Here is a 14,509-nt window from a genome sequence, read left to right on the forward strand (position 1 = left end):
CCCTTCGCTGTGCTCATGCTCTTTGTAGGAACTGGCTGCCTGCTCTAAGGAGGTGTTTTAGGTGGAATCTTCGCTTGATCTTTAATCCTTTCTGCACTGACGACCAGATACACTGGGGTATCCATCTAGAGCAGTGGTTTTCAAACTTTTTTCCTGGGGAACCAGTTGAAAGAGAATTGATGAGCTGGGGATGAGGGTTTTGTGGTGTGGAAGGGGCTCAAGGCTGGGGAAGGGGGTCAGGGCTCTGGGCTAGGGCAGGGATGAGTTTGCGGTGCAAGAGGGGCTCCAGGTTAGGGGGAGTCAGGGCTGGAGCAGGGGGTTGGGATGTGGGAGGGGGGTCAGGGCTCTGGGCTAGGGGAGAGGGATTTGGGGTGCAGGAGGGGACTCTGGGTTTGGGAAGGGTTGGAGTGTGGGAGGGGGTCAGGGCTATGGGGTTTGGGGTGCAGGAGGGGGTCAGGGCCTGCCAGGGGTGGGGCCAGGGATGAGGGGTTTGGGTGCAGGAAGGGGTTCTGGGTTTAGCGGGGGCTCAGGGCTGGTGCAGGAGATTGGAGTGTGGACTTACCTCTGACAGCTCCTGGTCGGCGGTGCAGCTTCCTGCCCGCCCTGGCACCGCGGACTGCGCCTGAAGCAGCCAGCAGCAGATCCAGCTCCTAAGCAGAGGCGCGCAAGTGGCTCCACGTGGCTCTCACCCACAGGCTCTGCAACCCTACCCCCAGCCAATGGGAGTGCAGAGCTGGTGCTCGGGGCAGGGGCAGCATGCAGAACCCCATGGGGGCCCCCCCTGCTGGCTGCTGGCAGGGCCGCCCGGGGGAGAGCGTGCAAGTGGGGCAATTTGCCCTGGGCCCCATAGGGGCCCCGCGAGCCGTGGCCGAGAATCCTTTTCCTCACCCGGCAGCGTTCCGGGTCTTCAGTGGCGGGGGCCCTTCAGTCGCTCCGGGTCTGCGGTGGCATTTCAGGGGCGGGTCCTTCAATGCTGCTGAAGACGCAGAGCAACTGAAGGACTCACCGCCACAGACAGCACCACCTGGTGAGTATAAGCGCTCCCCCACTTTGCCCCAGGCCGCCTGAATCCTCTGGGTGGCCCTGGCTTCTAGGGCACAGGGTGGTGTCAGAACAGGTAGCTGGGCAGCACTGCAACAGGACTTCTAACGTCCTGGGCGGCAGTGCTGACTAGAGCGACCCACTGCCTTACCTGCCACCATCCAGTACTGCGTCATGACCCCCACTTTGAAAAACGCTGATCGAGAGCAGCTCAGTCATTGGTGTTTCCAGCTTCTCCTAACCACCAGCAGAACCTTCACTTCCCAAGACCATTAGTAGACAGAGCTGGATGCACCTTCGGCCTGCTGCCCTTGGTTCCTCACTCAGCTGTGCTGCCAGCTAATGTGTGGGCTCTTCCACAGCCAGACCCGCTTGGGCGGGTTCCTGGATAAGCCAGGCCAATCCCTTTCAGCAGAGGGCAGGGGCTTATGGCATGGGCATGCGGGATGAGGAAGGGGGTCTTGAACCATGGGGAAGAGGAAGCTAGGGCGAAGTCCCAGCCAAGAATCTGTGTTGCTCTGTCAGTGTCCTGAAGGTAAAATAAACTCAAGCTTTTAGGCACAGAATGACCTCTAAAGTTGTCAGATTGTAATTGAAGACAAGAAATCTACAGTTGGAATATCCAGAAGCTATTTTAAACCTAGAATTATTAACACTACAAGTAAATATGACCAGCTCTAGTCCATTGCACTGCATGGTGCGTGAATGTAGGGCTGCTCTCTACCACGTGTGCCCCCATGTCTCCTCCAGCCCGGTACTACGAGCTCACACCACAGCTGGTAGAGACTGATCACAATTCAGTGAAATGCTCCTGGCTAGTCACTGAATTCCACCCGCTTACACCACACTCACCATTATTCTGTCAAGGGGGTTCCGGATTTCTGTGCACCCAGTTCAGTAGTTTGGGTTCTAGCTACACTATGCTGTATGTTGCTTTCCCTGCTCGGCGTAGACTTTTCCTGGTGTGGAGGTGCACAGACACAGTGCCGTACTCCAGGTGTAAGCTCGGCAGAAGCATTCAGCACCCCCTACCGTAGTCCAGCTGAGCTATGGTGCTTCTGCACCCTGAATGTTTTGGGGCTGTTCTTCCTGACATTCCACTTCATGCTTGCACCCAATTGGTGTGTGTTACTCAGCTACGGCTCTCCTGCCTTTCAGCTTTCCCCAGTCTGTGGTAGGGGACGGGAGCAGGCCAGAGGATTACATTCCGGCAGGGTGACTCTTAGCTTGTTTACGCCACCTCCTAGCAACTTAGAGCTGCTTCCAGACCCTCATCTCTGACATTTGGCCCACTGCAGCAGAGGGCTAAGGGAATTCGGAGAGGAGCAGCCCTGAGTGGGCAAACACTGGTAAGGATTAGTGAATGGCTGTGCAAAGTTACCAATACCCACTTCGCCCTTTCCCCTGGGGCAGGAGTCTTCGGGCTTGTCCACAGGGCCACTTCTCCAGTCCTACCTGTCGAGTTAGACTGGTGTAAGTCCTGGGGCGACACTCTTAATTTGGGATGAGAGGGACTTTTTTGGGTTTAGCTTAAACCAACTTCCGAACTGCCAGAACCTAACTGAAGAAGGCACTCTCCCACTGGAATGTGTCCCCACAGAGTTACAGCAGTATTCCTGGAGCAGTTTAAATTCACACCCTACCTTCTAGCAGCATCACTTCCCCATGTAGCCAAGCCCTTCTCTAGAAATCTTGCTCTTGTGAAAACTTGCCTGACTTCTCAAAACAAGGAAAGAGAAGTGGTAAGGTCTTTTAAAGGGCTAGGATCTAATTTTCCAGGCTGTTGAGTACCTGCATCCCACCCTTGGCCTTTGAGGAGGGCTTGCGGGTCTCAGCAGCTGTGACGAAGCAAGTAGTGGAGTGTTTGTGAAAACTGACATTGCCATCCCTAGAGACTAGCAGTCCCAGGCCTCCACCTTGCTTTGGAGGGATGAGCTGCCTCTGCTGGGACTGTGAACCCTGCTCCCGGAGAGCTTAAATTAAACTATTTACACAGGGCGCTGAGCTGCAGGAACTCATCTGCTTGAGCTGGCTGCTCTGCTGCTGATCCAAACCAGCTCTCTCTGGTGTTAAGGATCCGTTAGCCTGGAAACAAACTCAGTGCAGTAGCCCTTAGGAGTAGCCTTTTGTAAAGCCGGACACAAGTATTTAGCTGAGTCCATAATGGGTGAGATGCGCCCTTTAACTAAGGGTAGGCCCCTGCCTCTCCCCGCTCTGAGAGGCTTGTGTAGATCTCTTCAGGACGGGCGCCTATTCGTTTGGTGTCTCCAGCCAGCAGCCTCTCAACCACTGTGTCCACAGGCAGGGAGCCAGTCTGATCCCACTGCTCTCTTGAGGCCTGGAAGGCCAGGCAAACGTAGGCATCCAGCGTTAGGTCGTCAATAGCAGGATCAATGGCACAGAAAGCTGTCTTCAGATCGTCCACATCCACTTCCCTGTGTTCGAAAGCAAGCCCAACAATACTGTGATGTTTGTGAGCCCAGGAAATCCTTGTAGATTAATGCAGCATGGGGCATCTATGCCCATGTCCTGGGGACCAAGGACCCTTCCCATGATTCCCCCTCTGCCTGCTCCGGCAGCCTATGTTCTGTATTACTGTGTTGCAAAGTCAAGCTCTCAAACATTAGGAATTGCCAGAATTATGGCTGACTGCATGACCTTAAGCCAGCCACCTTGTGTGGCTCCACCGTCACATAGCTCTTGCTATTTCCTGTCTCCATTTTGTGCACAGGACGGACGGTGCTCGGGATGAGAAGCTATTCGATATTTTGTTTTCTCCTCATCGTTCAGTGTGTGTAGCCCTGGGACTTGACTTACTGCCACTCTTCAACCTGCTCCAAAGACGGAGCCGTTACCTTTCTCACGGGATTTCTGTGGTGCTCATTTCTACAGTGTCAAGAGCTTCAGAGTCACTGATTTGCAGAATGAGGGGAAAGGGTGGCATTTGCCCCTTTGCCAGAGGTGGAGCTGGGGCACAGAGTTGAAGGTCAAATGTCCATTAATTTGAGGTGCCCAATTTGAGACACTTAGGACCTACTTTTTCCAAGTGCTTGGCCTTATATGGCACTTGCTATGTTCAGCACACAGCTCCCATTGATGAGCTCAGCTCTTCTGGAAATCAGACCCAGCAGCACACAGGAACTCCTCTGTGGCAGAGGCAGGGTTGGACTCAGTTCTCCAGGGCAACATTCAGCTGCCTTCACCATAAGCCCATCCTGTCTCTTCCTGCAATCCCTTGCCTCATTCACTGCACACATGCCAACTTCTGCAAGAAATGAACCTGGGGTCCCACAGCCAACAGCCTCTTTTACTACACAACCCTGATTCATCCCCAGAGCAGGTCCAGCCTGTGCACCGAATCAAGCAAGGTCATGGGGAAAAAACAGCAAGTAATTAAAGTCTGTATCATAATGAAGATGCAGAAGGGGGGACTGAATGAAGGTTGCATGGTACCCTTAATTCTGACATTGCCTAACTCTTGAGTGCTTGCTTGACTTTACAGCCTTAAATTAATAACGTTCTTCCACTTGTTTGTGCATAATTTCTAGGTCCTACAAACAGCAAAGAAATCCCACCATGTGTCAGCATATTGACACCATGTGGGTCATCAGCAGGGCTGGAACCTTTAGAGCCATGGCTCAGATCTCTGCCACTTCAGCTGAGTAACTGACCGCAGTCGTCGATTTTAACCTCTACGAGAGCGGCACTAGAGAGGGATGGGATGCTTTGCCTGCTGATTTGCTGACAGCAGAGGAATGGTGAGACTCAAGCACCTTGGGTCCCGTTCCAGACTCGAAGAGGCTCTCTAGCGGGCACAGACTATTCTGCCCACTCTCCCCCGCCCTCCCCCAGCTTGACCTTTCTGCTCTGTCCCCTCCCACTGGTCTCTTCCCCATCCCTCGCTGTTTGTCCTGCTGCATTCTCCTCACCAAGCCGGTCCCGCTCTCCACTTCTCACTCTTCTCATCCCAGTTTGTCTCCTTGTCCAGCCAACCTTACTCTGACCTCTCCAGCCTCTTAGTCCCAGTCTCCTTGTCCAGCCCTCCAGCTCTTTATCTGCCAGCTCCTTGCTCAGACAGGCCAAGTTCTGCCCCTCTGGCTCTTCATCCAATCTCTGTCTGCTGCACCCTGGTCTCCAGTCACTCCCCCTCCCCCACTGGCTCCCAGTTTTCTCCTTCAGGCTCTTCTTAATCTTTCCTCCCTCCCCCAGGTTCCTTGACCCAGTCTTCTTGCTCAGCCTCTCCCAGTTCTCCCACTGCACCTCGGCTTCTCATCAAATCAGCCTCATCTCTGCCCCACAAGTTGTCAGCTGGGCTGGGGTGGGAATCTCAGGCCGACTCCTCAGCCGATCTCTGTCTTCCCTCCCCACCCAAGTTTCCATCTCAGGCTCCTCTGACTCAACTCTCAGTCCCAGTTTCCCTTTCCCTATCCCCCAGTCTTCCCCCCGCCCCCATTCCTGCTGGTTCCTTGTCCTGATCAACTCACCCTGCCCCCTCCATCTTCAAATCATGCAACTTCCTCCATTACAGCCCAGAGTGGCCCCTGCAGGGAAAGTCCTGCTCAGCCCTGGGCTGGAGTATGCTCAGCATGGACAGACTCATCAGGGAATGGAGCTGCTAAAATCTAAGGCTGGACTGAGCATGTGCACACTGCAATTTTACAGAGGCTTATTTCTTGGCAGATTTTCCCGGGGCTGGTAAAAGGCCTCGGCCTGACACAAGTCACCCATCTGACAAATTTCAAGTCCCTGTTCTAAAGCACTAGAGCATCTCAAGAACAAGGTGGATGGAATCTTTTAACACGAGCGAAACAATCTCTTGTCCTCTAGCCTCGTTCTCGGCAATGGCTGAAACTTTCCAAAACAATTCACCCCAAGGCAGATGCTCAACAAGGAAAATTTCAACCCACTTGGTTAAAGTTACAAGCAATTGACAACAGGGTCTTCTACTGGGATGTGTCAGGGAGCCTTAATATCAGGTGCTGCTACCAGCCCCGCCTGGAATAATCAATCTCGGGACAGAGTAAAACGTGTGTATTGTGGTAGTAACCAGCAGCCCCCAGCAGGATCAGGCCCATAGTGCTGAGTCTGCACTAGTCCTCAGGAGCCCTGCTCCCCAGGCTGAGGCACTGGCAGTCTATAAGGGCAGTGCTGTGTGTGGTAGTGCGGGGGAGCAGGTGAAGTACATCTGGTGATAAGCTGAAACCCACCCAGATTTCAGTGCTGTGTGGGTTACCTCCCCCTCTGCTATTCGCTCCTCTCCCAGAGGTAATTACAGTAACTCCTCACTTAACGTTGTCATTCTGTTCCTGAAAAATGCAACTTTAAACAAAACAATGTTAAGCAAATCCAGTTTCCCCATAAGAATTAATGTAAATGGGGGAGTTAGGTTTCAGGGAAATTTTTTTCACCAGACAAAAAACTATATTGGGAAGGGGGGTTGTGTGTGTGTGTGTATGTATGTATGTATGTATATATATACACACAGTATATGTTTTAAACAAACAATTTAATACTGTTCACAGCTATGATGTCTGTGAAGCTTGGCTGAGAGGGTGGAAGAGGGAGGGCTATTTCCCAGGAAATGCCTTTCTGCTAAATGATGAACTAGCACTCGGCTGAGCCCTCAAGGGTTAACACGTTGTTGTTAACGTAGCCTCTCATCAAGGCAGCATGAACAGGAGGGAGGGAAGACAGCATAGCAGACACACACACACACACCTTGTGTGTGTGAGAGATGCGCACTGTCCCTTTAAGTAAGCTGACCCACTCTTAAGTGCATTGTCTTTTTAAGTGGATCAGGAAGCTGAGAGAGCAGCTGCTGCCCCAAGCTCTCTGTCTCTCTCCCTCCATGACCCCTGCCTGCTCTATATGGAGAAGAGGTAAGTGGAGTGCAGGAGCAGGGGGGAGGGAGACACCCTGACATTAGCACACACACCCCCGTACCCTCCCTGCTGGTCCACCCCAGTTCCAAGCCCCCTCCTGCTAGCTGCAACGGGCTGCTCTTCCTGCAAGCAGTAGACAAAGCAGGCGACTGCCAAACGACATTAGAAGGGAGCATTGCACAACTTTAAACGAGCATGTTCCCTAACTGATCAGCAACAAAACAATGTTAACCGGGACGACTTTAAGTGAGGAGTTCCTGGACGATGGGAAAGGCTGCCTTTAGGAGGCGCTCTCCTGAAAGGTGGCCCATTGCGTTCGGCAGCACTAAGCTGAGGGTTGCTCTGAACACTGTCTGAACAGCTGCTAGGTGAGGGAGAGGGTTGAATTCTGAACGAGCCCTTGGCTAGGTAGGTGGCATGATGATTGCTGCTGCTGGCCAGCTAGAAATTGATGATTGTCTTGTCCGCCTCTCCATCTTGTCTCTTAGGCTGCGTACGCCCTTTGGAGCAGAGGCTGCCCATTCTGTCTGTACAGTGGGGTCCGTCCCAGTGGGGACCACACGCTCCACATCCGGTGCCTTTGGAGAGGTCCCAAAAGCATTGGCCCTGTTCCGGCTGGCTCACCCCAGTTACTGCACTGTCCCATCTGAGTTATTACTCACACTGGCTCATTCCTCACCCCTGCCCACTGTGAGCACCCTGAGCTCACTGCCAGGCAGCTGCACCAGAGGATCCTGCACCCACCACAGGATTACTTTGCAATCCAAGAGGGGAACAGAAAACATGGGATCTGAACAGCTCAGCTACTCACGGTGCATGGCCCAGTTTGTTCCTCAGTTCTCTCAGATACTCCTGCTTCTCGCTAGCATATTGGCTCCTGATCTTCGCAACGAAGGGCTCAGCGTTGCCCTCCTCATCCTGAAAGAGACAGCGGGGCCCTTAGCACCAGAGCCTGGCTCTCGTGCACTGCTCCACCACAAGCCCCAGCAGGACAGAGGCAGCCACCCCCCTGGGTGTGTATTAAAGACTTGGATCTGGGGGCTCTTCATGCACTGAAGCCGCATCCTTTGTGCCAGCAGGACTGGGGTGTAACCAGTGCTCCGGCTGCCGACAGCTGCTGCATCCCCTGATCCCCACTTCTGCCAGCCGCCTGGAGCTGTTTTCAGAGAGAGCAAAGATTTTGGGTGCAGTGCTCAGAATCCCACTCCCTGCTGCTTTCCTACCCAAGGGCAGCCAGAGCGCTGGTGTGCTGCTCTGGCCAGCTAGCAGCATGCTGGGATGGGACCTCTAGCGCTCCGGGACTGAGGGGAGCTGAGCTCTGGGGACACGAAGCAGGGCATGTGGAATGGAGGGTTAAATGCTGACCAAGTGGGTGGAGACTGGCAGGGGACCTGCAGTGCACAGGCAGTGAGTGAGACATGAGCAGGTAGAAGGGGCAGAAAATACAGGCTTTAGGGACTGTGGGGAGCACTGGAGGATCATCAAAACCTGAGCTTTTCTACCTGGGCTCCAGCTGCATCCTCGCTGCAAAGTAGGCAGGTCAGAGCCCACCTGGAGTCTAGTCTCTACCCCAGCCAGGAAAGCCAGCCCAGGCCAGGAGTTATACATGGGAACGGTGGGGTTGGGGTAAGCCTGCAGTGAGCACATGCTGTAGGAGTGATGTTAAAAGGTGGACTTTGCACCTCACTACATTGGCACTTCATACACACAGCTGGCTGCATCAGAGGCTCCTCCAGCACTTTACACAGGTGGAGCCTCCCCACCCCCAGAAGCAGAGCATTAGCCCCACTGCCCAGAGACTGGAGTAGAGAGAGGGGAGACTGGCACAGACAGGAGCTGACCTCCTGCTGTCCGACAGCCCTCCCAGAGGTGGAGTTGTTAAGTTGGGGTTACACCGCTGGGAGCTGTTTTTGTGTAGCTGCTTACAGAGTTAGGGCGACATAAGCTGCCTTACATCACCCTAACTCCAGTGTAGACCAGGCCTAAGTCAAGTCACGAAGGGCTGGGGTTTAAGAACTGTGTGTCTTAGAGGCTGTGGCTTCAGCCTTGGCTTTTGTTGGAAATGGTGCAGGATACCTGCAAACAATGTTCCTGAACGCTGGGCTCATGCCCGTTTTTGCTTCCTTCTGATGTCATGTGACAGGCTGGCCAGAAACCTGGGATCAGTCCGTCCTGGTCAGTTGTCAGAGCTGGCCGGGAAGGGAGGAAGTGATTATCAAAGCCAGCAAGTGGCTCCATTGAGGGGGGTCTGCAGGGAGAAGCTGCAGGAAGGGGCCGTTTCCCTGGGGAAGGGAAATGCAGCTGGGAAACCCCAGGAGGGGTGGCTGGTGAAGCCCCAGATGGAAGTTTTGGTTTGCTTTTGAGAGTTTGTCATGACTGGGACAAAAAATGGATCCCAGAACCAAGGGCTGAAGAGTAACTGGTTGTGGTTGGCTGATGATACCCCCAGCCGGTGAGGAGACATGAAGACAGACGAGCTGGGAGGGGTTTGTTACAACAAATACTTTTCTAACCTCATAAATATAAGGACGGTTAAGTCTGCTCCTCACTGGGTTCTACATAGTGCAGTGAAGCCTAAAACCAGGACTTAGGCACCTAAGTCCCTTTGTGGATCCCACCCCCAGTCACCAGAGTCCTCCAGAGCAGGCAAGACCTATATCTCTAATGGAAAAAACAAAGGTGAAGCAGCTTTGAGGCCTTCTGATGGGGCTTAACCCCCATCACCTGCAAGGCTGGTAAATGCACCAATTAGTCGTGCTGTGCACTGAGGGAGTGAATAGCTAATTGGCTCCTGGCTGGAGGGGGCAGAGCTAAGCCATAATACGTAGACTGAAGGAGCTCAGATGAGCGAGAGATGGCAGAGGAGATAAGTCCCTGGCTGAGAGAAGCCCAGCGTGCATATACAGAGACAACAGGGACAGTGTAGGCTCCTGCCAGGGAAGTAGAGAGGAAAAGACTTCAGTAGCCCAAGATGACAGGAGAACTGTTCAGTTTTGGTTGGATTTGTTTGAGATCCTGGAAGGAGTCTGCACTTCAGTGACTCGGCCGGAGGGCAGAGCCACAGAAGACTTGGGGCTAGAGACAAGTGGCCAGCAGGAGGTGCTGGAAGCTGGAGGCAATGCCCCACACCAGTGCAAGGGTGAGTGAGCCATGCCACAGGCCTCCTTTACTCATCATAAATGAGGGGGCATGAGCTGCATTTTCATCCTTTGTAGGCTGCTTTCAGGATGTAGATGCTACAGTGAGGACTGCAGATCCATTAGCATGTGACTTCAAGCCATTCTTCCTTAGCTAAACCTCAACCAGAAGAAGGAGTAAGGAAGCTGCAGCCTACCTCCATGAATAAGGATCTGTAGTCGATGAGGTCCTCTGGGCTTTCTGCCCTGTACCTGCTCACATCTATTAGTTCTTGGATCTGATCACTACTTTTCAAGGGAAAAGCTGCCCTCAGTGCCAGGCTGCATGGAGAAAGAGAGGAACACACAAACACAGGTATGTGTGGTACAATAGCGTGTTCAAGGACACACACTCTGAGTGTGACCAAGCTCTCCAGTCAAGGGGTGCATGGCTGTGCATCATGCTGTTAGCCATGTAGCACCCTCAGAGGCCAGCACTCCAGGAGCAGGTTTTTAAGAGCTCAGCATTTGCAATCAGGGCAGAATCTTCAGACAAGTTCAGCTCCTGTGCAGGCATCAAAACACGGGCCCCGTTTACACTAGAGCTCAGCATGTGTGCGCGTGCTGGGAGCTGAGCTCTTGGGAAAATGTGGCCCCAACTTGAATGGATAGTTCTATCAGGACATCTCCCAGGGAACCACTGTAATCTGGCACTTGCCGGTTGCTACAACGGTTGCTTAACTGGGCAAGAATCAGTAAAAATGATCCTTAAAGCAGAATGTTCAGATGTACTTTGTCCTGGTAGTCAGTGCCGGATTTCCCAAACAACCTAGGCTCCCCTCTGGGCACCAAAATACGTGGCCAGACTCCAGCAGAGCTTTGCAAAGTGGGTGCCGAATGCTTTTGGAAATCCGCTCCAGAATGTGGGTGCTGAGCACCTGTCAACCTGGTCCTGAGCACTTCAGAAAATCGGACCCCAAACCGGGACTCATTTCACTGGTGCCAGAGTGTTACAGGGTGTCTTAGCCTGAATCTTAAATACAGCTGTTAGCAGAGTGGTGGGATTCTGCCCTCTGATGGACTCATAAGTTCTGCTGAAGCCTCTGGCCCTGTGCAGAGTTATCTGAGGGCAGAATGTAGCCCAGGACAGAGATGCAGATGGTGCCCATGGAACTGGTGTTCTCTGCTGGCATGTGCACAGCTCTGGCAGATCACTCTGCAGGGGAGAGAACCAGTGAAACCTGCTGATGAAACTGGAATTGCAATGCAATTCTGCTTCTGACTAGTTCATTCCCTGCCATCACAGGGGCTTGGGGCACTGGGGCACCTGTCTCTCCTGTTCTCTCCCTGTGGCACACAAGAGTGAGTCTCCTGGGGACTACAATACTATGGCATAACTGAGTCCTTGGGCTCAGTGTAGGGGTAACTAGGTGAAATGTAGTGGCGGATGATATACAGGAGGTCACAGTGGGTGATCGAATGGACCTGGCTGGCCTTAAACACCATGAAGCTCTAAGCTCTTCTCCCCTGGATGGCAGGGCTCAGACAGCCACAGCACCTCTTACCTGAACTGTTCCATCATGAGCGTTCCGCTGTTCGAGCTGTCGCTGGCCATCAGCTCCTTCAGCAGGTTGGCGATTAGCTGGTTCTGGCCATGGTATAATCCTTCATCCACCTGTGAAACCGGAAGGGTCCACAGGTCACTGACAGCACCTCTGAGGGGCTGGACTCCCAGGGTAGAAGGAAAGTCAAGGCAATAATGGGGAGGATGGCACCACCCGGAGGCAACACCTCATTTCTGGTGATTTACAAATAATTAAGCAAGACAGGGCGCTCTCCCCCACCCCCGCCTGGTATTCTATTCACTTATTACAGAACATCCATCCTTCCAAAGCTGTTCCTGTGCAATGATATACTGGACCAGTGAAGTGCAGCCCTCTCTGGGGTGGAGCGCAGCAGCCAGAAAACCAGCACATTGCACAACACAGTGAAGCATGGTGCTGAGACAATCCCTCACCTTAATGGGCAGCAGACAGGATCTCTGCTGTGACAGCCTCACGTGCAAAGAACAGCTGCATGCAAGTCAGCTTCTTAGCCAGAGGATGGAGACTTTCATTGCCCTCATGGTTGAGAGTATCCATACCTCTCAGCCACTCTTGACCAGGACGGATGTAACTCCTAGGCTTCCGTTTCTATGCAGTATCCAGAGCAGGGTGTGTAGAGGGTAGGAGGAATACAGTCAGAGGCACGAGGAAATGCAGGAGACTTTTCCATCTCCATAGACCAGGGAGGGTGGGAATGAGCCTGGCTGGGCTACCCAGCCCATGGGAGCACTGCAGCTGGGAGCCATGCTGTTTTGTGGAGTGTAAAGGACTAGATATCTGGGGAGCGAAGGGGGTTGTAAGTACGTAGCTGAGCAAACTGTGGCCTCTGACACCAGTGGGAGGGTGTGTAGTGAGGTGGCGTGGCTCCCCTCCGCACCGGAGGAGGGAGAGCCTAGCCGGAGACCAGAGTGGGCGGAGCTAGTGAGCTCTGAGCCCGCCCCCCAAAGGGTCAGGCGGCGACCCGGAACTATAAAAGCCGGCCCTCAGAGCGCAGTCAGGCCCCAGCCGCCGGAGCGAGCAGACGTCCCTCAGGGAGCTTGAGACTGGGAACCCCCTATGACCCAGGGCACTGCCCAGACTGGCTGGAGGCTCCCCCGCCCCCGCTACCCGGAGGGGCTGCCGGAGCTCCCCCGCACCTGCTACCTGGAGGAACCGCCAGAGCTACCCTGGGCCAACTACCTGGAGGAGTTGCTGGACCTACCACCCAGCCCCAGTAGTGACCCCATGCTCCTGGACCCTGCAGAGGGCCGATGCTAGGACCCAGGTAGGCTCTGAGGGGGAGCACAGAAGCATCCCGGGGGCAGCTGACCCCAGTCAGGCTGCAGCATTACCAGAGCCTATGTCAGTGTGTTGTGGCCAGGATCCCCACTGACTCCAGCGGAGTGATAGCCGCTGTTAGGGCCTGGGCTGGGATGCAGTGGAGTGGGAGGGCCTGCATCCCCCCTGCCACCCAACTCCTGGGTGTCAGACTCCCCCTCTCCCTGGCCTGAGGAGGCTAAAGCCTATCATTACTGCTCAGCCCTGCCCAAGGGCCTGAGCTTCCTGACTTAATGTTTACTGCCCCACCCTGACCTAGGGCCAGGGCCTAATGGCTATTGTTGCTCAGCCCTGCCCTAGGGCCTGAGCCCTCTTGCCCCGCAGAGCAGGCAATTGCCGTGAGGACCGCCGGACTATTTCCCAGACCCACTGGTGTGTAGTGAGATGGTGTGGCTTCCCTCCTCCCCCCCGGAGAGGGTCGAGCCTTGGCCGCACTCGTTTACAAGTTGAGATGTGATCAGTGCTCCTGAAAGAACAGGGGCCTTCCAATAGGTACCTGAGAGTCTCCACAAGTTGCTGAGTACCCTCACTCTCATTGTGAGCGGTGGGGTGCATGAGTGCTCAGCTCCGCACAAGGCCGTCCCCCATTTCCCTCGCTCTCTCACTCAAGGAAGCAGAGGTAGGACACCAGGTTCCTGGGTCACTCACCTTCCCACTCAGTATGTCATAGAACAAGCTCATGGCTTCGTTTGATCGGTATAGCTTGATGTTTTCATAGATTGTGTAAGCCCATTCGAAGGCAGAGGAGTCTCCATACTTCTTCTGGAGGTAGCTAAGGAAGAACTCTGGAAGGCTGGATTGCTTCCCTTTCTGCAAAAAACAAAACAGCTGCTCCAGAAAACAGACTGAGGCTGGAGGGGGCTGATCCCTTCAGAGCTGCTCCTGAGCTCCAAATACCAGAGAAGACCCAGGCCACCTTCCTTCTCCTGAGGGTGTTCACAGCTGGATGAAGCACAGTAACTCCAGCAGTCCCCTGGACCTGAGCAGTGGATATCACTCCCTGTCCCTAAACAGGAGATATTCCTAACTGAAGAGTGGCCACTAGGCTGAGCACTACATCTCCTCCTCCCACCCCATATTTGTAGGACCTCCATGTCCTCTCTTGGAACCACACAATTGCACATCCTGCCCTCTGCCAGCACATCTGGACAATGCCATTCTGGCCAGGGAGGGCTAGGCAGGTTTTCCCCAAGCCCATCAGTGTCACACCAGGAGCGGAGCACCCCCCCCGCCCTGCTGGCTAAGGAAGGGGCCTGATCTCTGCTCTGTAGAACCATGCAGAGCACTGTTATCAGTGTCATGCTAGAAGCTTCCCTGACTCTTCCTGCTGCCCACAGTGACTCTCGTTGCCTTAAGGCCCCCTGGTGCTCAGCGTAGTTAGTAGGCTGCACAGTACTTTGGGTGTGTGGTTTATGTCTGTTAGGACCCTGTGCCAGGATGGCTGGCACAACAAGGCACTGCCTAGCCATGTTGGAGTCCTGGTCACAGGAGCACCATCACTCATCAGGATAGCAGCAGGCACGAACATCCCAGGAGTGACACTGGGGAA

At 54.0% G+C, this 14,509-nt stretch overlaps 1 protein-coding gene and 1 long non-coding RNA gene across 8 annotated transcripts in view; both read right to left on the reverse strand.

The window, feature by feature from the left end:
* The window catches only part of LOC127034063 (uncharacterized), a 163,767-nt gene that overhangs the window by 8,857 nt on the left and 140,401 nt on the right, over positions 1–14,509 (reverse strand). The window lies entirely within an intron of this gene.
* TSNAXIP1 (translin associated factor X interacting protein 1) overlaps positions 1,608–14,509 on the reverse strand; it is a 234,700-nt gene continuing 221,798 nt past the window's right edge. For 5 of the 7 annotated variants that reach the window (XM_050922394.1, XM_050922393.1, XM_050922390.1 and 2 more), the window contains 5 exons: positions 13,609–13,770; positions 11,605–11,714; positions 10,258–10,381; positions 7,735–7,841; positions 1,608–3,476 (listed from right to left, as the gene is read on the reverse strand). In XM_050922394.1, the coding sequence (XP_050778351.1) occupies positions 3,227–3,476; positions 7,735–7,841; positions 10,258–10,381; positions 11,605–11,714; positions 13,609–13,770 (753 nt within the window). In that variant the 3' untranslated portion in view covers positions 1,608–3,226. The remainder of the gene's footprint in view (positions 3,477–7,734; positions 7,842–10,257; positions 10,382–11,604; positions 11,715–13,608; positions 13,771–14,509) is intronic. The other 2 variants (XM_050922392.1, XM_050922391.1) reach the window with 2 other exon arrangements.

Source organism: Gopherus flavomarginatus, chromosome 14, assembly GCF_025201925.1.
Source record: "Gopherus flavomarginatus isolate rGopFla2 chromosome 14, rGopFla2.mat.asm, whole genome shotgun sequence".
Taxonomy (NCBI): domain Eukaryota; kingdom Metazoa; phylum Chordata; order Testudines; family Testudinidae; genus Gopherus; species Gopherus flavomarginatus.